At 45.5% G+C, this 23,111-nt stretch overlaps 1 protein-coding gene across 1 annotated transcript in view; it reads left to right on the top strand.

Moving 5' to 3' along the window:
- Positions 1–23,111, top strand: part of KCTD19 (potassium channel tetramerization domain containing 19) — a 487,519-nt gene that overhangs the window by 451,869 nt on the left and 12,539 nt on the right. The window contains exon 15 of the mRNA XM_029608784.1: positions 7,814–7,915. Coding sequence (XP_029464644.1) covers positions 7,814–7,915 — 102 coding nt within the window. The remainder of the gene's footprint in view (positions 1–7,813; positions 7,916–23,111) is intronic.

The following is a 23,111-nucleotide window of genomic DNA, read 5'->3' as shown; positions in this document are numbered from 1 at the left end:
AAAAATAGAAAGTTTTAAATTTACAGTTTAGGTCACTTTGCTCCTCTTACAGCAGGGGGAGAGCTCTCCGCTGGTGCTGGCTCATCGCTCTCTAGCCTGGTGACTTGCTGACAGGCTGTTGCCTGTTTTCTTTCTTTCTTTTCTCATTTTCCTCACTGAGGGCTCAGTTGGGGTAGGTGTATATTTTGTTTCATCTTCTTTTTCAGCAGAAGACTGCAATTTTTTGGACTCCGTTTGGCTCTCTGAGGTGAACGTTGGTAGCGCCGGCCTCTCCCTCCTGACCCAGGTTTTCCCCCTCCCTTTTGGGGAGTGACCGACGTCCCGACCTGCGGCCCCGCGAAGCACCATTCCCCGGGGCCGCCTGTTGGGAGGGTAATTCCCCGTCAGTTCTTCTTCAGGTCGGTGGGGGACCGCGGCAAGCGTCCGTTGCCGGGTCGGCGCTCATTTTAGGTGCGAGCCACCTGTAGAGCCTCCCCCCCCTCTCTCTCTCCCTGCGGCGATGCAGTCCGCGGCGCCTTGTGAGGGCTCCGACAGGGCCGGATTATTTTCTGAAGAGGGTCTGTGCTCAGGCTGTTTCCCCGAGGGGGAATGTGCGCCAGCTACTAACAAGGACGTTCGAGCTGCAGACCGCGTGGGAAGGAAGCGCCAGGCCCAGTTCCCTCTCAACGCGGGAACGGCGGACATTTTGTTGCAAGATTCTGATGCCGCTCTTTCTGAGGGGGACACGGATAATCCGTTCCCCACTTCTAGGCCCATTTTGGACCCTTACTCCGAGTCTAATCCTGGTAGGCAGAGGGGGGATCCCCCGGAGGGTGATCCCTCAGGATGCCAGGCCTTTTCCCCTGAATTCATAGTCCTGATGCACAGGGCTTTTCTTCAGAGCAGAGACACAACCTTCGGGAGACTTCGTCGGGGGAAGGACAATCCCAGGACCCTGATGTGGACGACCCCACCTTGGCGGCCCAGGTGGAGGGCGACGACCCTAGGGTCCTCCGCATCTTCCAAGCGGTGGAGTTAGATGACCTCATTCCCTACATCCTCCAGGAAATGGATATTGATCCACCTCCGGAACCGGTGGGGCCTGACCTGGATCTCAAGAAGGGGGACCCCCTCCTAGCAGGACTGCGGTCTCTAGCCAAGTCTTTTCCCACTCATCACAAGATCTTGCAGTTGATCACTCGGGAATGGGATTCCCCGGAGGCTAACCTTAGGGTCGGTTGAGCCATGAAAAAATTGTATCCTCTGCCGGCCGATTTTTTGGAAATTCTCAAGGTTCCCGCCATAGATTCTGCGGTATCAGCGGTCACAAAGCATACCAATATTCCTGTCACTGGAGGGACGGCGTTGAAGGATATGCAGGATCGGAAGCTGGAGGTTTATCTCAAGCGTATCTTTGAGGTCTCGGCCTTAGGGATTCGGGCGGCTATCTGCAGTTCCCTCGCACAGCGAGCGGGTCTTCGGTGGGTGCAGCAGCTTCTCACCTCCCAGTCCTTACCAGACGCTGAGGCTCACCAGGCGGACAGACTGGAAGCCGTGGTTGCTTATGGAACGGATGCTTTATATGATCTTTTAAGGGTCCTAGCCCGAACCATGGTGGCGGCGGTCTCAGCGCGTCGGCTCCTTTGGCTTCGCATTTGGTCGGCTGATGCCTCTTCCAAGACACGTTTGGGGCCCCTTCCTTTTAAGGGTAGGTATCTTTTTGGTGAAGACTTGGATCAGATCATCAAGTCCCTTAATTAGAACGCGGTGCACAAGTTGCCCGAAGATCGACCCCGTTCGTCAAGATCATATAATTACCCCAGAAACCGTTATCGTAACCAGCGGAGAGCGCGTCCTCAGAGGCAACAGCCACCTCGGGCTCCCTCTTCTCGTTCGCACTCCTGGAACCGGCCCTTTCGTGGGCGCCACCAGGGTAAGAAAGCGCAAGGTGCTGGTACATCCGCTAAATCTACCCAATGATGCCAGACGGACTCGCGAGGTGGTCCCTCGACTGGGGGGTCACCTTGCTCTCTTTTACGAAGAGTGGGTCCAAATCACGTTGGATCAATGGGTTCTGGATATTCTAAGACGCGGTTACGCTTTGGATTTTGTTTGCGCTCCTCGGGACCGGTTCCTGTTTTCCCCTTGCGAGTCCTTAATCAAACAGGGAGCCATGCGGCAGACCCTCGATCGTCTCCTTCAATTGGGGGCCATAGTGTCGAATAATGTCCCCTTCAATTGGGGGCCATAGTGTTGAATAATGCCCCCAGCTGAACTGGGCCGGGGGCATTATTCAATCTACTTTGTGGTTCCCAAGAAGGAAGGTACTTTTCGTCCTATCCTGGACCTCAAGCAGGTCAACCGGTCCCTCAGAGTCCCTCAGAGTTCCTCGTTTTCCGCACGGAGACCCTCCGTTCAGTGTTAGCGGCAGTTTATCCGGGAGAATTCTTGGCTTCGTTGGATCTCACGGAGGCGTATCTCCACATACCAATTTGTCAAGCTCATCAGCGTTACCTACGCTTCAAAATTTTGGGTCAACTCTTCCAATTTCGCGCTCTTTCCTTTGGCCTGGCCACAGCCCCACGGGTTTTCACGAAGATCATGGTGGTAGTGGCGGCAACCTTGCGCAAGGAAGGCATCCTTGTGCATCCTTACCTAGACGATTGGCTCATCCGTGCAAAGTCACGAGCGCAGTGTATCCTCGCAGTCGACTGAGTGGTACAACTTCTCCAATCTGTGGGATGGATTGTCAACTTCACCAAGAGCAGCCTGGTCCCATCCCAGTTGTTGGATTTTCTGGGAGCTCACTTCGACACCAAGAATGCCAGGGTTTTTCTGCATCCGGACAGAGCTCATGCTCTGCGTCAGCAGATTCAAGGATTTATGGCGCTCGAGACGCCCACTGCCTGGGACGACCTGCAGGTACTGGGGACCATGGCCTCGACCATCAATCTGGTTCCTTGGTCATTTGCGCATCTGAGGCCTCTGCAGAGATCCCTACTCTCCCGGTGGCAGCCGGTGTCGAGAGATTTTCAGGCAATCCTTCCGATTCCGAGAGGAACCTTCATCAGTCTCCATTGGTGGCTGGAACCGCGGCACCTAGCTCAGGGTGTGTCGCTGGAGGACCCGGATTGGGTGATTATCACCACGGACGCCAGCCTCACAGGCTGGGGAGCGGTCTGTCGGGACAGCTCAATCCAGGGTCGATGGACGGAGGAACAGTCGAAGTGGCCCATCAACCGCTTGGAGACCAGGGCGGTCCGTCTGGTGTTACAGGGTTTCTTCCCCATAGTACGCCATCAAGCAGTCAGGGTGCTATCGGACAATGCGTCTACAGTGGCGTACATCCACCGCCAGGGAGGCACAAGAAGTCGGTGGGTCTGTCTGGAAACCGACAAATTGATGGAGTGGGCAGAGCTTCACCTCCAACGACTAGCAGCCTCGCATATAGCGGGAGTGGACAACGTACAGGCAGACTTTCTCAGCTGACAAAACTTGGATCCCGGAGTGTGGGAGCTCTCGCAGCAGGCGATGCGGATAATAGTATGGCGATGGGGGACACCGCACTAATGGCAACCGCCGGAAATGCAAAGGCCACCCGCTTCTTCAGCCGCAGGCATCCCACCGTCTGGAATGATCCCGGTATGTACAGGGAAAAGAAAATTATTCCTTACCTGCTAATTTTCGTTCCTGTAATACCATGGATCATTCCAGACACCCTCCCTTGGTTGGGGGTTTGCTTGTGGGACATCCCTGCCTACTTGTCTTAACAATCTTTTACTCTGTATTTCGAATACTGCGCTTCTTTTTTGTTCACGCACTGCTGTTTCGCAAGTTCACTGTTCAGAATTTAGTTGCTGTTTTATTTGGACAGCGGTTATTTCAATTCCTTCTTTGATTACTTGATCCCTCTGTTTTTAGTCTCTCTCTTTTGGGCTTTGTTAGTCTAGTTACTGAGAGCTGTTACAGGGGAGGCGTGGTTATATGGTTCCTCCCCTGGGAATTTTGTGTTCTGACTCCATCTGCTGGACATGGAACATAACCCACCGTCTGGAATGATCCATGGTATTACAGGAACGAAAATTAGCAGGTAAGGAATACTTTTCTTATCTCCCCATCGACTACCTACAGAGGCCCACCTAAGTCCAGCCGGCCCCAGTACCCAAAGGCACAACCCACAGGTAACTGTTATGGTTATTGATGTTTGGGTGGATCCTTGAACACTGTGGCAGCTGACCATGCCCACGGGGGGTCAGTCCCATGAGGGACCACAGTGTCAGGCTAGACTCTGGACACACAAACACAGATTTGAATCTTTTATTAAACAGTTTTGGAAAACACCAGAGGTGGCAGTAGTGAGTAGTGGATGTTGAGCCCGGTTGGGCAGGTCTCCCACAGAACGCTGGAACAGCGAATCCTCTGCTAGGCTGTGCTGTAGTGGACAGAGACTGAGAGTTATGAGTACACAATAAGAAGCATTCAGAGTCCCAGGTAGAATTAGGAGAAGCTTCGAGACAGGGAGAGCAGGCCCTCGAGGAGCAAGTACCTGATCCCTTAGAGCAGAGAGACTCAGTTGTATTGTACTCACATAGCAGTAACAGAGATTCTACTAGACGAGAGGTCTGGCACCGGAACAGAGGGCAGGCCCTCGAGGAGCGAGTACCTGGTTCCAGTGAAGCAGTACTGTGGAATAGATGATAGTTGTACTCACAGATGGAAACTGTTAGTGAAGACTTCCAAGTAGAAAGGTTTGAAGATGCAGGCAACGACTCAGGGAACATGGGCCCTCGAGGAGCGAGTACCGGTTTCCTGATAGCACCTGAAAGAAGCAGAAGAGGCCTCCGAGGAGCGGGTACCCCTTTAGCAACCCCAAAGGGTATGAGTTCTAGATAACGCTGGAGTGGCAGAGCAGCTTCAGTACGGAGAGTGAATCCCATCCATAGAGTTACTGTTGCTAACTCGATGAGCTAGCAAATACTGTAGGCTTAAACATCCGGGCAGCGTGATGTCATTAGAGGGGGACACCCCTGAGGTTCGCGCCAACGTGGAAATAAGATGAGGGCGGCGTGCGCGCGCATGCCTTAAGGTACCTTGGAGGAGAATGGCAGGAGGCAGCACCAAAGCCGGTCCGGGGACGCCAGAGAGGATGGCAAACAGATGCCGCGGCAGCCAGTAGTCCAAGGTGAACGGGAGGAGCTGCAAGTAGTGAGAGGTAGGCAGGGCAAAGCCGTTGAAGACCAATGGTCGCAACAGGAACGAGGTCTGGTATTGGTGAAGCTCCAGCTAGCCTCTGTTCATCAACCCACTCTGCCTGCCAGTGGTGGGGACCCGTTGGTCCCTACCTATGGCTTGCATCAACACCACCTCGGCCCAAGGGTCCACCTCCGGCGCAACAAAGATGACCAAGTAGTAGCTTTAAAGATGTCTTCAATAGAAGTGGCCATCAGATGAAGTTGCTATGGCTCATATTTAGACCTCTTTATATAGCCTAGAAACCATTCAGCATGACAATCTTTGTTCACGGACCCTTCATTGATCAGCACTTTGAGATAAGTATATTGACTGTTTGCATGTTGTAAGAATGGATTCTTGATGTTATTAGCGATTGGACTTTGTATGTATTTTAATTACAATTGCATTTTTAAAAAATCTTTGCAAGGGTTTTTGACCAATGATAGAAATCAATCAAGCTTTACCATCTTTAAGCCTGTTGCGATTCTGAGGTTTTCCCTTATTGTCTAAAATTCACGTTATAAATTTGACTTCAGAAATTTTTCCAGTGATGTTTTTATGTAATTAGTTTATTCTAAGAAACCAAATTTTCCACTATCTCTGATACCAGCTGTGAACAATATGGAATCACAATTTCCTCTGCACTTGATAATACCAGTACACTGGGCACACGCTAGCTGGATGGGTAGCAGGGTGGTGGCAAGGTCTGATCAGACCACAGCCTAGTGTACCCAATGTACTAACAGATCTCTGGCTTTGTCTTCTATGGGCTTTGCCAGATAATGTGTGACTGATATAATGTAGACTCAATATAATGCAGTGATAGGGTTCAAAAATTTGGTTCACATTATAAGTGAGCCTGTGTTATATTGAGTTTATATATTTTCCTATCATAGATAAGAAAGATGTGAATCATATACTGTTCAGTTTTTTGGATGATGGAAGTAAAGATTTCATGGAAATAGGGACAGTAATTTGCAAACCGGCGTGCAGGCGCACATGTGCGCGCATGGGTCGGCCCGTACCCAGGGATTTGGCTATTTTATAATATATGTGCGCTTGTTATAAAATAGTCTAGCTATGCATATTTGTATGCCAAATTTTAAGTGGATGCACTCAAATCCCACTTCTATCACACAAATCAGGGGATTTAAAAAAGGGAACCTGCTGACGCCATTTCCAGTTTTACCAGTTCATCCCCAGTTTACCCAGTTAAAAGAGGTCCTCCAACACCCCTGGTTTGATAGCCTTCACTCCCCCCAGTCAGCCCCGATCCTTAAAACCCTGCAGATCTGCCTAGTTTTTGTAGTTTGTAACTTACATGTCATTCAATAGCAGAAGTAAAGGTATGCAGCAGGGTGCGTTGGCGCACGCCAGATCACAAAAGTATTTACACACACATCCCAGCTTCATGCCCCACCCTCTTTTTGAAAACTTCCAAAATGTGAGTGCTGCAGCATTTACACGCCTATCTGGGCGGCTTTTAAAATCCACTCTGTGTATGTAAGCCCAACTTATTCGCACATCCACCCATTGATGCGCACGGCATGCTTTTAAAATTCATCTTAAAGATTTTATTGCAAAGAATAAAATTGCTAAGAACAAAACACCTGCCCTCTCTCATTATCAATTTTAAAAAATCATGAAATAAAAGATATGTATTTTAACAGTGAAAAAATTGGGAGCCAACCTTTCACTGCATTATTAGTGATTTTGTGTTATATCGAGCTGAATTAAAGCGGGTCTAAAGTGCACATGCGCTGGCTTATTCTTTGGTGGAGGAGGATAATCTCCTCTGCTGCCAACTGCCGTAGCCTGTAGGCTTATTTCAGGAGGCCTCTGTGAGCAGCTACCGGGGAGAAAAGATTGCTGGTCAAAGGACCCAATTAAATGCAGCAAAGGAAATGAGAGAGGGATACTATGAAATAAGTAGAGAAGATATCAAGAATTTAGCCAAATATAAAGATATTCAGATGACAAATTAATAAAATGCAGCCCTCAATTTAGGAATCCCCACTTGTTTGGCTGACTTTATTCTGCTTGTCCATGGAGTAAACAAAGTTGCTCATCTGTAATAGGTGCTTCCCAGAGACAGCAGGATAAATCAGCCACATATTCCCTCCTGCCTCTGCTTAGAGTTGAAGAGTAGCTTGCTATAAAGACCAATGAGAATTGTGTGGTGGGTGGCTGTGAGCAAAGACTAGCATATGCTCAAAAACCTCTTCTCGGTTTTTCTGAACTCTGTGAGAGTTTTTCCATTTTGGTGCTGTCAGAATGACGTCACCCCACTTGGGTGTTTTATTTATCCTACTATCTGCTGAGAATAATTTTTACAGATGAACAACTTTGCTGTCTCTAACAGCTTCTAATGGTTTGTCTTAGAAAACAATGGGGATTTTTTTATTTGGAGACTCAGTTCTCTGAAAATACTAACCTGATGTTTCTGGTTTTCAAACTTGTCCAAGATATTCATATTTTCTTTCTTCATACCAAATTTCATTCCTCCACAAATGCTTTCACTTGTGCATTATTATACTACTGAGGTACACAAATAAAGTTAGATATTCTGATGTATTTAATTATAATATTTGTTCCATATTAGACTCTTCAGATTACATCAAAACAGTTTGTGGAAGACTTATTGAACATTGAATTTTTTAAAGACGACAAGCATATTTATGAAAAGTTGCATGGATGGGCAGAAGTAAGTATATAATATATTGAACTCAATTTTCAAAGGGTATAGATATCTAAATAGGCCCCTTTAAAAAACTGACTATGACTGAATGTCTAAATTTAGATGCCTATAAAGTCTGTAGCTACAGAGGAAGTTGCATGATGGGGAAAATAGGAACTTAACACAGATTTTCAGTAATAGGCACTTAACCTATGATCCTAAATCTAGACAAATTACTTGCAGGCATACATTTAAGGCCTTAAGATATAGGATCCTAAATTTAAGTGAACTTTCAGCTAAAAATTTAGGACCCTAATAGGGATATTTATCAATCAGTGAAAGGGCTATAATGTGTTAAACAGCGTATATCGCGTGATATAACCCTACTGCAGCGATATCATGCAATATTTGGGCCTGAAACCTGTCCCTATTACAATGAGCTGATTTGCATGATATTTGCATGCATACATTTTACAAATTCATGTAAAACAGCTCATGCATACCTAATCCTATTTAAAATAATGCATCTAACAGAAATTTTTCAGCCACATTGTTTTATCTACAACTTTTCCAGAAATGCAATTCTGGAAGGATGCCCCTTCTGATCCCTTCCTTTCCATATTAAGTATAGGCCGGTAGGCCCTCCCACCCTAACCCCCCCAGAATTACCAGGTAGCCTAGAGACCCCCACCCCAACCTCCCACAATACCCCCATACCTTTAAAAAAATCATTGGTGGTCAGCAGGAGGGCCCAGGGCGATAACAAAATTAGTAAGCACTTAAAATGAGAAGATAAAGAAAGAGACACTCTCGGGTAGATTTTATAAATTTACGTGAGCGCGTACTTTTGTTCGCGCACCAGGCGCGAACAAAAGTACGCTGGATTTTATAAGATACCCGCGTAGCCGCGCATATCTTATAAAATCCGGGGTCGGCGCGCGCAAGGGGGTGCACATTTGTGCAACTTGCGCACACCGAGCCCGGCACGCGCGGCCTGTTCCCTCCGAGGCCGCTCCGAAATCGGAGCGGCCTCGGAGGGAACTTTCTTTCCACCCCCCTGCACCTTCCCCTCCCTAACCCACCCCCCCAGCCCTATCTAAACCCCCCCTACCTTTGTTGGCAGATTTACGCCTGCCAAAAGCAGGCGTAAATCTGCGCGCGCCAGAGTTAATCAGACCCATGGAACATCTGACTCCAGAAATCTTCCTGCAGAAATTCCAGACCCTAGTGAACAATGCCCTGTCCCCCTCTGCACCCATTGGAACTATCTCCATCACTGTTCTTGTTGACAGTTGGAATTTTGATCTAAAGAAAACATATGCACTTTCCCTATTGAGGATTTTCTTCGGTTTGTTTTAAATGAGCCACTTGCTGACTTCATGGAGTACCCCTGGTCCTTCTATTATTAAATAAATTATTAATAAATTAATAATAGGCAGTGGTGCGGAGGGGCAGCCCACCAGTACCGGGCACCTTTAGGGGCAATCGCTGAGAGAAAAAGAGACCAAAAAGACCAAAAAAATTGAAAAAACACTTCGCGCTGAAACTGAGAATGCTGTGAACTCAGGGATGAAGAGACCCGCCCCCCCTGATGTCATCACGCTCAGCGGCGAGCCGGTAAAAGGCCACATTCCACCAGGCGTCGCGCGCAGAAGGGGTGCGCCAAAGGGGCACTCCCCTTTGTGCACCCCTTCGTGCAATCCTTTGTGCTACGCTTATTTTAATTCCCTTAAGTTTTCCTTTGTTAATTAACCTTTTTCATAGTGTTTAGTAATCCTTTGTTTATTAAATATGTTCAATGTATTTGACTTAGGAAACCTATTTTCCTGTATACTCTATTTTTAATGTAAACCGGTATGATTTGTATCTGATACAAGAATGTCGGTATATAAAAATGCAAAATAAATAAATAAATAAATATTATCTGAGAGAATAAATATCCAATTTACATTAACTTGTTCAAGTCCTATTATGATTTTGTAGACTTCTATCATATCCCTCCTCAGTTGTCTCTTCTCCAAACTGAACAGCCCTAACTTCTTTAGCCATTCCTCATAGGGCAGCTGTTCCATGCCCCATATCATTTTGTTCGCCCTTCTCTGCACTTTCTCCTGTGCAGCTATATCCTTTTTGACATGCGGTGACCAGAACTGCACACAGTATTCAAGGTGTGGTCTCACCATGGAGCAATACAGAGGCTTTATGACATCCTCCATTTTATTTGCCATCCCCTTCCTAATAATTCCTAACATTCTGTTTGCTTTTTTGATTACCACAGTACACTAGGTCGATGATTTCAATGTATCATCCACTATGATGCCTAGATCTCTTTACTGGGTGGTAACTCCTAAGATAGAACCTAACATTGTGTAACTACAGGAAGGGTTATTTTTCCCTACATGCATCACTTTGCACTTGCCACATTAAATTTCATCTGCCATTTGGAAGATCAATTTTCCAGTCTTACAAGGTCCTCCTGCAATTCATCACAATCTGCTTGAGATTTAGCTACTCTGCATAATTTTGTGTCAGCAAATTTGATCACCTCACTCGTCGTACCCCTTTCCAGATCATTTATAAATATATTAAAAAGCACTGGTCCAAGTACAGATCCCTGAGGCACTCCACTGTTTACCTTTCTCCACTGTGAAAACTGACCATTTAATCCTGCTCTCTGTTTCCTGTCTTTTAACAAACTTGCAATCTACAAAAGGACATCACCTCCTATCCCATGATTTTTTAGTTTTCTTAGAGCCTCTCATGAGGGATTTTGTCAAATGCCTTCTGGAAATCCATATATACTACATCTACTAGTTCACCTTTGTTCACATGTTTATTCACTCCTTCAAAATATGTAGGAGATTTATGAGGCATATTAATCAGCATACAAAAATGTAGACTGCTTACCTCCAGCAGTGTACTTCCTGCGTCACCTCATGGCAGGGATATTTCAGGAGCTGCCTTCTCCTGGAGATGCAGGGCCTCCTGAAATCAGCTGGGCCCGCATTCTTATCCCTGTTCAACAGGATACTTCTCACAGAGCTTGCTCTCTCCCTGGGATTTAAGGAGGACCAGGCTAATTGCCTGTCCTGCACATGTTAAAAGTGGAGTTGTAGGGCCACTCCTTCATATACCCTCCCTTTCAGCTTGAACCCATTGAGGCAAGCGCTCCTATTCCCCCTAGATCCCATCCAGGCAAGTAACTTCTTTTCCCCATGTACCTCTTCTGGCCTCCTGCCATCTAAACTCGGGTTAGGGTCCATAGGGCATGCTCTCTGCCTCTCAATAAGGTTACCCCAAATATCACCATTACCATACAACCCACTGCATGTTTTGCCCAATGTCCACCCACAGTCCTTCAAATCTTCCATACTCCTCAGTAGATGTAGTACAGAAGAAAAGGTGCTTACTTTCTGCTGTCTTATTTATTTAAAATATTTCTATTTTGCTTATTGCACTAAGTGAATTATAAATAACATACACACTATAATGCATCACAAACAATTTACCAACATAACAGGCAATAAAAGCAAATTAAAATGAAAAACAGCAAATAATATAATACCAAATATAAAATTGTTACATCTAAACATTTTTAGAGTACTAAGCAGAAAAAGTCTCATGAAATAAGTGGGGTTTAAATTTTTTTCCAACACTTTCATAATCATCTTTAATTATCCAATGTTTCCATCGCCGTATTGATATATTTTATTTCCTGGCTCGTTCAGGGCTTAAGTATAGTCATTTGTTTTGTCCAGCAGTATTAAGACCTTTTTTGGTTTACATTTTTGTTTGTATGTTTTGTTGCCTTTTTTATGATTGTTTTATTGTACCCTACCTTGAACTCTGAAGAGTGGGGATAACAAATCTTTAAAAATAAGTAAATAAAAAAATAAAATAATTATACTGGCTCATATGTGGATTAAAGCATGAAATACTGAGTCAGCCATATTTTGACAGCAATAAGCAAAACAGCAAGAGATCAGCTCCTCAGATCCTACTATAGGGAAAGGGCAGGGGAAGCTTGGGCACTGTAAAGGTTTAGAGGGTCCATGTGACCTTGTTGTAGACAGCCCAAGTTTTGAATATAAATTTCAGGAAGGTTGGTGGCTGAGTTGGGGAGGGACAGGGTTGGATTTGAATTTAATTATTCTACTTTCGAAATCTGAGCTCATGATACAGCAGAAGATAGGCCTTTTCCCCAATCTAAGGGCCACATTTGTTAAGGCTTTTTCCCAAGTCTTTGTCTATGGGAAAAAAAAAAACTTAGTAAATCAGGCCATAAGTTTATACTTGAGGCAATTGATGGTAAAATAACTTGCCCAAAGTCACAAGGAGCATAAGTGGGAGAAGTGGGATTTGAACCCTAGCTTTCCTGGTTCTCAGCCTGCTACTCTAACCAATATGCTAATCCAAAACTTACACTGTACATAACACTCTCCTTCAGGACAAAAATCATTTTTAGAAAGTATTTACTAAATATTGTAGAACATTGTGCAACATAAGTAAAGCACTGCTATAGATCTAGGGGTGCATATTCAAAAGCTGTTGAGATGGATAATGGGAAAGTTATCCATCTAAGGGCCTCATTTTCCAATATTGCACGCAGCCTGTTCCAGTGTGCTGCAGGCAGAGAGAGAGAGAGCGAGAGAGAGCGAGAGAGAGAGACTTGCTATAGTACCTCTTCCCTAGACAGGTATTTGTATCCCTATGAGAGGCTCACTTAGTAACTCGAGGTGGGGATTAGGTATGAGTGTAGGGGGTTGGGGGCCACTTTGACATTCAACATGAGACGTACAAACAGAACAGTGGTCTCTTGTGAAGATTTGATGGCCTTCGGAGTGAGGAAACTCACTCCAGGATGAGATTTGGGCAATGTTCTCTCCACCTAGCTTGATGTAACATTGCCCAAATCTCCATTGCCCAAATCTCATCCTGGAGTGAGTTTCCTCACTCCGAAGGCCATCAAATCTTCACAAGAGACCACTGTTCTGTTCGTACGTCTCATGTTGAATGTCAAAGTGGCCCCCAATCCCCTACACTCATACCTAATCCCCACCTCGAGTTACTAGGTGAGCCTCTCATAGGGATACAAATACCTGTCTAGGGAAGAGGTACTATAGCAAGGCTCTCTCTCTCTCCTAGCCTGCAGCACACTGGAACAGGCTGTCCAGAAACATCGTAAACCGTGATAAACCTTTACCAGCCTCTAGCACACAACGTACCGCAAATGAAAGAGGGGTGGCTATTGGCCGCGTTAGGAGCCGTGCTAACACTGCAGCTGTTTCACGGCACACAATAACTCTTTCCTACTTAACATATGCTCCGCCCCTGAATACAAAATTAAAAATTCGCAAATCGTGTTAACGGCTGTTAGCGCGATTTGCGGAATTATCTCCTGCGGTAACTCCTTGGAAAATGACCCCCTAAATGGCTTAGCTGCATTTGTAAAATGTTTACTCGACTATATTCTAGCTGGATAACGAATTATCCGGCTAGTATTTAGCCGGGTAAGTCGGCATTCCTGGAGTGGGAGGTAGGCATTCCAGGGAGGAGCTGAGTTAGCTGGTTAAGTTAACTGGATATCTCTGATATTCAGTTAGCCGGTTATCTTACTTGGCTAACTCTAGATGTGCCATAGGGCAGGTTTAAAGTTAGCTGGATAGCATATATCTGGCTAACTGTGACTCTGGGTATATTAAGCGGCACGGAATATCCTGGTTAAGTTAGCAGGATATGGATATCTGGTAATGTAACTAGCTTCTTAGCCGCTGGATATTTACCACTTAGTGTCAGTTAATAGACCTAAATATTAAAAATTATTTTAAAATGCAAATAGCCTAAAATTCTCAAATATTTTTTTTGCTTTGTCATCTTCCTGCAACTTATTGTCTCCTGGCTGCCAGTCCTATTCTAGCCCTCACACTTTTCTAACCCTACTCTCTACCTGCCTCTCAAGCTCTCCCAGACCTAGTCTAGTATCTATTTGCCTTCTCTCAGCTCGAATATCTAGTTATCTCTCTAGTCCTCTCCTAGCTCTAATTTCTAGTTGTCTCACCTTTTCCAACCCTAGTTTCTAGCTGTCTTCCCTTTCCTAACCCTAGTTTTTGGCTGTCTTTTTCCCTGGCCCTACTCTCTAGCTGTCTTGCTTTTTCCATCCTTAGTCTCTAGCTGTATGTTTCCAGTCTCCGAGTTCTAGTTTGTAGCTATCTCTTACTTTTCTCTCTGCAGCAGTATGATTCATTGAGGCTTCTTATTCCTAAGGCTACAGCAGGAGATAAAAAAGCAACAAAATAAGCAAAACTGCCAGGAGGAGGAAATAGTCTGCAATTAGGGACTTGCAGGAAAGAAAAAAGGTTACTGAGAACAGGATGGGTGTTAAGGCAGAAACATAAAAGGAAAAGTGCTATAGTTCCTAAGATTCTTCACTGTCCAGTAACAGAAATTTGCAGATAGAAAAAGAAGGAAATAAGTCGGATTAGCAGTTTTACATTTTTTATGCTCTCCCTTTCCAGGGAGAGCTTAATCACACACCCTAACCCTTGGGAAGTTGGAGCTGTGCAGAGCTTTTGAGTAAACCTCCCAACTCCAGCTCCTGACAGAGGTGTAGACACAAAACTAGACAATTGACTTAAAATATCTGTAAGTCTAAAGCACAAAATAAACAAAGCCAGCTGTTGTTATTTTTTTTACACATGATAGATGTGAAACTGTTTTGAAGTACTGGAAGTTCTTTTATGTTTGTGTTACTGTTAGGGTCTGACCTGCTCAGTTTGATGGTGCACAGCACACTTTATTTCAAGATGGTGGTATAGGTGCATCACTGTGCACTAATAACCCTGTGCCCCTGCTTCCCCCAATCATACATTGCTCCCTTGAATTTCTGTACCCCAAATTTATGATTCTACAATTTTTGTATGGAATCTTAGCTGCCAAGCACTTGATCATTTCTTAAGCTTTGTGTAAGCAAACTGACTTTAGGCTTTTTGAATATATTTTTTTAAACATTTTTTTATTGTGAAGAACTGTCAAAATACAGTAAACCGACTTAACACAGAACAGATTTCACAGTCACCTTGTTATCACAGTCACCTTGATTTTACAAAACTTTTATCTAAACCAAATCCCTTCCCACCCTACCCCCCACCCATAAACCCTGCATCGTTTTGCACACCAAAAGTCATGCAAGTAAACAGTGGAAGTCACTCATACCAATCTAGTGTTCTTCATGGCTTTGCCTTCCACCTTCCAAATCCAGAAGCAATTGAAGGAATAGGAAGGAAAAGAAAGCTTATAAGGTCTTAATCAGTGCCCAAAGGAGCAATCCTACGAGCAAGATCCGGCATGTGGTCATAAAAGGGAGGGACCCAAAAAGCAAAGCGGAAGCCTATCTAATATTGCTGAGAAGCGAAAAAACCAAAGAAGATCGGTGTATCAAATAAATGACTTTTATTAGAACTTGCCCGACTCTGGCCGAGTTTCGCTCACACAGGAGCTGCCTCAGGGGCTACTGTATAGATGGGTTCTTGATTATGGAAACTTCAATGCAAAATCATCATAATATATTTATAGCGATTCTTAACGCCATTTATACAGTCAATCCCACGGATATGACTTAGTCAGAGTTTCATAACGGCACCAGGTATGATAAGCAACATATCAAAATTGTGCAGTGCCCGTATATCAGAACAAATATCAAAAGAACAACTTTTCTGGATTTAAACAATCATTGTAAACATCGGCAGGGAACTGTAGGGCATAGTGAAATATAAACCTACTCCTCCCCCCCAAAAAATCGCTATAAATATATTATGATGATTTTGCATTGAAGTTTCCATAATCAAGAATCCATCTATACAGTAGCCCCTGAGGCAGCTCCTGTGTGAGAGAAACTCGGCCAGAGTCGGGCAAGTTCTAATAAAAGTCATTTGATACACCGATCTTCTTTGTTTTTTTCGCTAGTCTTGAAAAGGAGTCCATATGTCCTTGAACAACCGTTTTTTCTTTGGAGAGAAGCATCGATATAGGGAACCATATTCCAATTGATACAGTTCCATCAGCATAGATTTCCACATATCCCTAGTTGGTGGGGTGGCCTCTATCTAGCAGGTCAAAGGTACATTTTTTTGGCTATCAAGCATGCTTTAGAAAAAATACCCAAGTTGTCATGATTCAAACTAGACTCCCCAATATCATTGTTCAGGATACAATATGAGCATGACCAACAAATTTCCATACCAAATAGAGTAGACAATTGAGAGCGTACGTCCTCCCAAAAAGACTGAATTACTTTGCACTCCCACAGGCAATGTATAAGAGTTGCCAGCGTGTCACCACATTTAGGACATAGGTCTGAGGTAATGATATGCATTTGATAGGATTTAGCCGGGGGAAACTATAGTTCTGTGAAAAATGTGTTATTGAAGTTCCTTAAGGCTCACATTATTTGTTAATTTGGTATGGCAATATAACAGTTTCTGAGGATAGGACTAGTAATCTCTTCTTGACAGTCCCTCGACAGAATGAGGGATTACCAACATGTAAAACTTATAAAAGTATGATAATGTACCTAGACGGGCCTCAAAACTCGTGAACAACCCTTGACAGATGGGGTTATCAATCACTCCATTGACAGCTTTTAATAAGTTATGACAGGTATCCCTCAAATATCCATACAGTAAAATTTGGTGAGGTTGAAAACCCAATTGTGCCTGGCATTGAGGAAAAGTGTACAACCTCCCAGTGCTGGGTCAATTGACTCTTTCAATTTCCAATTGTGGGTGACTTTAAACCCATGGTGTTTAGGTAGAATCGCTAAAGATTCTTTTGAGGATCCTCACAAAGGGAACTGCAAAGACAGTTGCGGGGGTAAGTATAGCAGCTTATGGGTCATAGTCCAGATCCTTCTTATAACTTTAATTAAAGTATATTGCATGTGTTTAAGCAGTAACTCAAGTGGGGAAACATGTAAAACCAAACTTAGATCTAAGGGGTCACAGATATTAGCCACTAAAGTCCCGTCTGTATATTCCGAGGTGTTGTTACACCAATCCCCCAGAAACCTAAGATTTGCTGCCCAAGAATAGAGTCGGAAATCAGGTAAACCATATCCCCCTTGTGATTTAGGTGCACACAAAGTGGCGTAGGAAAGTCGAGCTTTCTTACCCTTCCATAAAAATTCCAGAATTATTCTTTGTAGTTTCAGACCATCTTTTGCCACAATAAGCAAGGCACCATGAGAAAAAAATATAGGAGTTTTGGGGCAATTACCATTTTCACAACCGCTATCCGGCCTTGTAAGGACAATGGAAGGGTTTGCCAACCAATTAATTTCTGTTTTATTTTCTCTATTATGGGAGGTATATTCAGACTATACCATTGCTTAGGATGTTTATGGATCTAAATCCCAAGATATTTAATTGAATCCTTCACCCACTTTACAGGGAAATTAGGCCATTCAGTTTGTAAGGTACCCGTCAAATCCAGAGCCTCTGTTTTATCCAAATTGAGCTTAACGCCCGAGGCCTGTTGATTTTATACAAAAATTTGTTAGCTGTTGAGATTGAACTCTGAGCCATTCTAAGTAATAAGAGAATATCGTCAGCAAATAAGAGTTTTATATTGCTGAGTTCCCACAGAAATACCCGTCACCACTGAATCTCTCCGCAGTCTGTGGACCAAAAGTTCTACTGTGAGTATAAACAGTAAAAGGGATAGTGGGCAACCTTGCCTAGTTCCCCTAATCAACTTAAATTCCTCAGACAGTATTCCATTAACCATAATTCTGGCCGTCGGATTAGAATATAATAAAGTAATATATTCAAATATTTTCCCATCAAAACCCATCCTTCGTAAAACTCTGTTTAGAAAGGGCCATGCCACTCTATCAAATGTTTTTTCCGCGTCGCAGGTAACCAATAGGGGTTGAGGAAAGGCGTCTATATTGCAAGATTCCAGAGCAGTTAAGACCTTATGGATATTAATTGTAGATCTTCTGCCATGCACAAAACCTACCTAGTCTGCCAATACCAGGTATGGCATGATGGGTTTCATTCTACTGGTGAGAATTTTAGCATATATTTTAATATCTAAATTCAATAAAGAAATCGGTCTATATGAAGAGGGATGCATGGGATCTTGCCCTGGTTTGGGTAAAACCACAATAGTGGCAGCCCGCATAGTAGGTGGCATGAGCCCGTCCCCAGAGATCTGTTCAAAAAGTGAAGACATCAGCGGAGCAATGTCCGGGCCAAGTGATTTATAAAAAATGGCAGTTAGGCCATCAGGCCCCAGGGCTTTATTATCAGCAAGGGATTGAATGGCATCCATAACCTCCTCCACTCGAATTTCCTGATTAAGGGTCTCTCTCATTCCCTGGGTAAGTTCTGATAGCTGAAGATCTTCTGAAAAGTTATCCATCACCCTATCATCAATTGGTTCCTCTGAGTATAAGTGGTGATAGTATTCCAAAAAAATGTGGGCAAATCCTTTGAGTCAGTTCTAATCTGCCCTTGCGGGGTCTTCATATTGGGAATTAATTTACATGACTCCTGAGATTTCAAAAGGGTAGCTAGAAGTTTTCCCGCTTTGTTCCCATATTGAAAAAATTAAATTGATGGTATCTTAAAAATCGGGAAGCTCTGTCATGTAGGAGGGAATTTAAAGCTGTCTGAGCTAATTTATATTGAGATTTATCAGCAGCCTCACCCTTTTGGTTTATTTTACTTTTTAAGACTGTCATTCACTTTTCTAGGGCAACAATATCTGCATCTAATTTCTTCTCACAGGACAAGCAGGATGGTAGTCCTCACATATGGGTGACATCATCAGGATGGAGCCCAATCACGGAAAACTTCTGTCAAAGTTTCCAGAACTTTGACTGGCCCCTACTGGGCATGCCCAGCATGGCACTAACCCTGCAGCCAGCAGGGGTCCCCCTTCAGTCTTCTTTTTTCTGCGCAGCAGTAGCCTCGCGGTTTAGGAGCTCTGAAGAGATTCCTGACAGGAATTTTCCTCATGGAATTATTAAAAGTTAAATTACCCCACAGGGGTCCCTCCTCTAACTTTTCTCTGGCTGCGGTACTCCGGTAAGTTTTTACCCATTTTTCCGTCGATTACCATCGAGTTTGGTCCTTGCAGCCTACTGGCCGTGGACCATACCACAGTTCAAATTTTTTCAATGGCCATGGCGTCGGGGTTCCGTCGGTGCCCAGACTGTACTCGCACCATGTCTATCACAGACCCCCATGGAGTATGTGTAATGTGTTTAGGCCATGAGCATGATGTCCTGACTTGCACCAAATGTGCCCTCATGACACCAAAAGGTCGCAAGGCCAGAATGGAGAAGATGGAACTCCTCTTCCGTGCTCAGACCCCGACTCCGTCCATTGCATCGACGTCATCGGAACTGGCACAGTCGACTTTGCGTCAGCATCAACCACCGACCGGTGACCGACCGCCATCGATGTCTTCACGGCCATCGACACCCTCTACTCCCCCTCAGGATCGAGGGGATTGCAGGGAGAAACATCGCCATCAACATCACAAGACTTTGACCATCGAGGGAGCGAAATCTTCGACCTCGCCACCGTCCGAGCCGCCGTCGAAGAAGCCCCATCCAGGAAAGGCACCGACTATTCCTGCGACCGGGTCATCGAGGCCACCTTCACCCGATCGGGGTTTGGGAGCCGCGATTCCACCTGTAAAGGTGGTCCCTCCGGCTATGCCTTTGCTTTCCTCTTCCATTCTGGAGCTGGGGCTGCTTGCTCCAGGTCTCCGAGAAGAACTGGACTGGCTGGTTAAGGAGGCCATCGACAAGGCGATGCAACGTCTTCAGGTTCCTCCGGCACCGATTGTGGAACCTGTCATTGACCCATGCCGGCAGCACTGGCACCGCTGATATCCAGAATGGAAGTGCTGATGGCCGCCCTTCCACCGATGGATCCCAGGTCTCCGATGGCTCTGATGCCCTCCCTGTTGACAGCTTCATTGGGAGAAGAAACACCGTTCCGTATCCCTCCATCGGGAGTTTTGCCTCAGCCATCAATGCTGATACGTCCCTCACCACCGATTCATCCATCGGTACCGATACGTCCATCGGCGCCATCGGGTCATCCATCGATGCCCTTGATGCCTGCATCAATGCCTTCCATGCCATTGGTGCCTCCGGCGATTCCTTCGATATTTTCGGAGCCTAGACCGGGACCTTCAGGTATTCAACCCCCTTCTCATCCTACAGGACAGTGTGCTGATCCTTATGACACTTGGGGTGATGATACCTCAACAGACACCGATGATTTTCCTTCACCACCTTCTCCCACTGAAAGTAGAAAATGTTCTCCTCCAGAGGACCTCTCATTCATTAATTTTGTGAAGGAAATGTCTGAGTTGGTTCCTTTTCAACTTCAGACGGAACAGGATGACAGGCACCAGATGATGGAGTTACTCCAATTCCTGGATATCCCCAAGGTGATAACCTCTATTCCCATTCATCATTCTTGATCTCCTCAAAAAGAACTGGGAAAATCCTGGATCAATTGCTCCAGTGCACAGAAAGGCTGACACTACTTATTTAGTTCAGTCAGCCCCAGGCTTTCAAAACTCCCAGCTCGACCACCTCTCCGTTGTGGTAGAGTCTGCTCAAAAAAGAGCAAAAAGGTCAAAACCTCATTCATCTACCCCGCCTGCTAAGGAACAAAAGTTCCTGGACAACATTGGTCAACGAGTGTTCCAAGGAGCCATGCTCATCTCCCGAATTGCTGCCTACAGCTTTATATGACCCAATATAATAGGGTCATCTTTAAGCAGATATAGGACTTCTCTGAGTCCCTACCTGAACAATTCCAAGACCAACTCCAATCCCTTGTAAACAAGGGGTTTGAGGCAGGCAAACATGAGATTCGAACATCTTATGACATATTTGACACCTCTACCAGAGTGCCTGCAGTGGCTATTTCGGCAAGACGGTGGGCCTGGCTCAAATCTTCGGACCTTCGCCCAGAAGTGCAGGACCGTTTATCCAACCTACCATGTGTTGGAGACAATCTGTTCGGTGAACAGATCCAACGAATGGTGGCTGAATAAAAGGACCATCATGAGACTCTCAATCAGCTCTCTTCGATGCCTTCCGATTTCTCCTCAAGACAACCCTTCAGGAAGGACTCTAAGAAGTCATTCTATCGTCCAAGGAAAGCCTATCCACCACCAGCAAAGTCCCGTACTATGAGACCTTATCAGAAACCTCAGCCTCGCCAAGCCCGAAAACAGAAACCACAAGCAGCTCCCCAGCCAGGGCCTGCTTCAGGTTTTTGACTTCCGCTTAGAGAGCAGCAGCTGGATTCCTCTCTCAAACATACCCGTGGGAGGTCGATTGTGCCACTTTTACAACATGTGGCAGTCAATCACAACCGACCAATGGGTATTGGCAATCATTGCTCAGGGTTACCATCTGAACTTTCTCGCCCTACCACCGGACTCCCCACCTCTACAGATGTGCAGAACATCCGATCACTCCAATCTTCTGGATCAAGAGGTCTCCCTCCTTCTCCAGTCAAGAGCAATAGAACCCATTCCGCACTCCCAGCAAGGCCTAGGGTTCTATTCCCGGTACTTTCTGATCCCCAAAAAATCGGGGGGGGGGGGGGGGGGGGGGGGTTCGTCCAATTCTGGACCTACATATTCTCAACAAGTACCTCCAGCGGGAAAAGTTCAAGATGGTAACCTTGGTATCGCTTCTACCTCTTCTACAAAGAGGAGACTGGCTCTGCTCTCTGGACATCCAAGATGCATACACACACATTGCGATAACTCCAACTCATCGCAAGTACCTGAGGTTTTTAGTAGGCCCCAAGCACTATCAATACCAAGTGCTTCCGTTCGGCCTAGCGTCTGCACCACGAGTCTTTACCAAATGTCTCATAGTTATCGCAGCTTTCCTCAGGAAAGAAGGTGTTCACGTCTACCCCTACCTGGACGACTGGTTAATCAGGGCTCCAACCCAGCAAGCTGCTCGGTCGTCCCTCAATTTGACTCTATTCACTCTAATTTCACTAGGATTTCTCATAAATTACGGAAAATCTTATTTAGTCCCGTCTCAAACCTTGTTGTTCATTGGGACAGACTTGGACACCTTGCAGGCAAAAGCTTTTTTACCTCAACAACGAGCGCTAACTCTCGTGTCTCTCGCTCACCAGTTGCAGTCTCAGAATACTGCAACAGCTCGTCAGTTCCTCGTCCTTCTTGGACACATGGCGTCCTCAGTCCATTTCACACCAATGGCCCGTTTGGCCATGAAACTCATGCATTGGACTCTGAGTTCACAATGGATTCAAGCTGTTCAACCTCTGTCGACCATTGTCCACATCACCGACTCACTCCGTCTGTCTCTCGCCTAGTGGAAAAATCAGACCAATCTCCTCCAGGGATTGCCCTTTCAAGTGCCAGATCCTCAAGTCATTCTCACCACCAATGCTTCCAACCTTGGGTGGGGAGCCCACGTGGCTGATCTGCAGACACAGGAATTTTGGTCTCCAGAGGAAGCCAAACACCAAATAAATTTCCTGGAGCTTCGAGCAATGCGATATGCTCTCAGGGTTTTTCAGGATCACCTATCAAACCAAGTCATCCTGATTCAGACGGACAACCAGGTGGCAATGTGGTACATCAACAAGCAGGGAGGCATAGGCTCCTTCCTTCTGTGTCAGGAAGCTGCGCAGATTTAGGCGGAAGCTCTCTCCCACTTGATGTACCTCAGGGCCATCTACTTACCGGGAGTGGACAATGTTCTAGCAGACAAACTGAGTTGCGTCTTTCAACCGCACGAGTGGTCTCTCAACCCCTCGGTAGCGAACTCCATCTTTCGACAATGGGGTCATCCTCAGACAGGCCTCTTTGCGTCCCCTCAGAGCCACAAAGTGGACCATTACTGCTCTCTCATTCGCAGCAAAGGCTCTCAGCCCAGAGATGCATTCTCCCTCTCATGGGCAACCGGTCTGCTTTATGCATTCCCTCCACTTCCTCTTCTCTCGAAGACTCTCGTGAAGCTACGTCAGGACAAGGGAACCATGATCCTGATAGCACCTCACTGGCCACGCCAAGTGTGGTTTCCAATACTACAGGATCTCTCCATCCGCAGGCACATTCCCTTGGAAAAGGACCCGCTTCTGATCACTCAAAACAACGGGAGCCTACGCCATCCCAATCTTCAGGCCTTGTCCCTGACAGC

This window comes from Rhinatrema bivittatum, chromosome 7 (genome assembly GCF_901001135.1).
Source record: "Rhinatrema bivittatum chromosome 7, aRhiBiv1.1, whole genome shotgun sequence".
Lineage (NCBI taxonomy): Eukaryota > Metazoa > Chordata > Amphibia > Gymnophiona > Rhinatrematidae > Rhinatrema > Rhinatrema bivittatum.
This window is presented reverse-complemented; position numbering and strand designations above follow the sequence as displayed.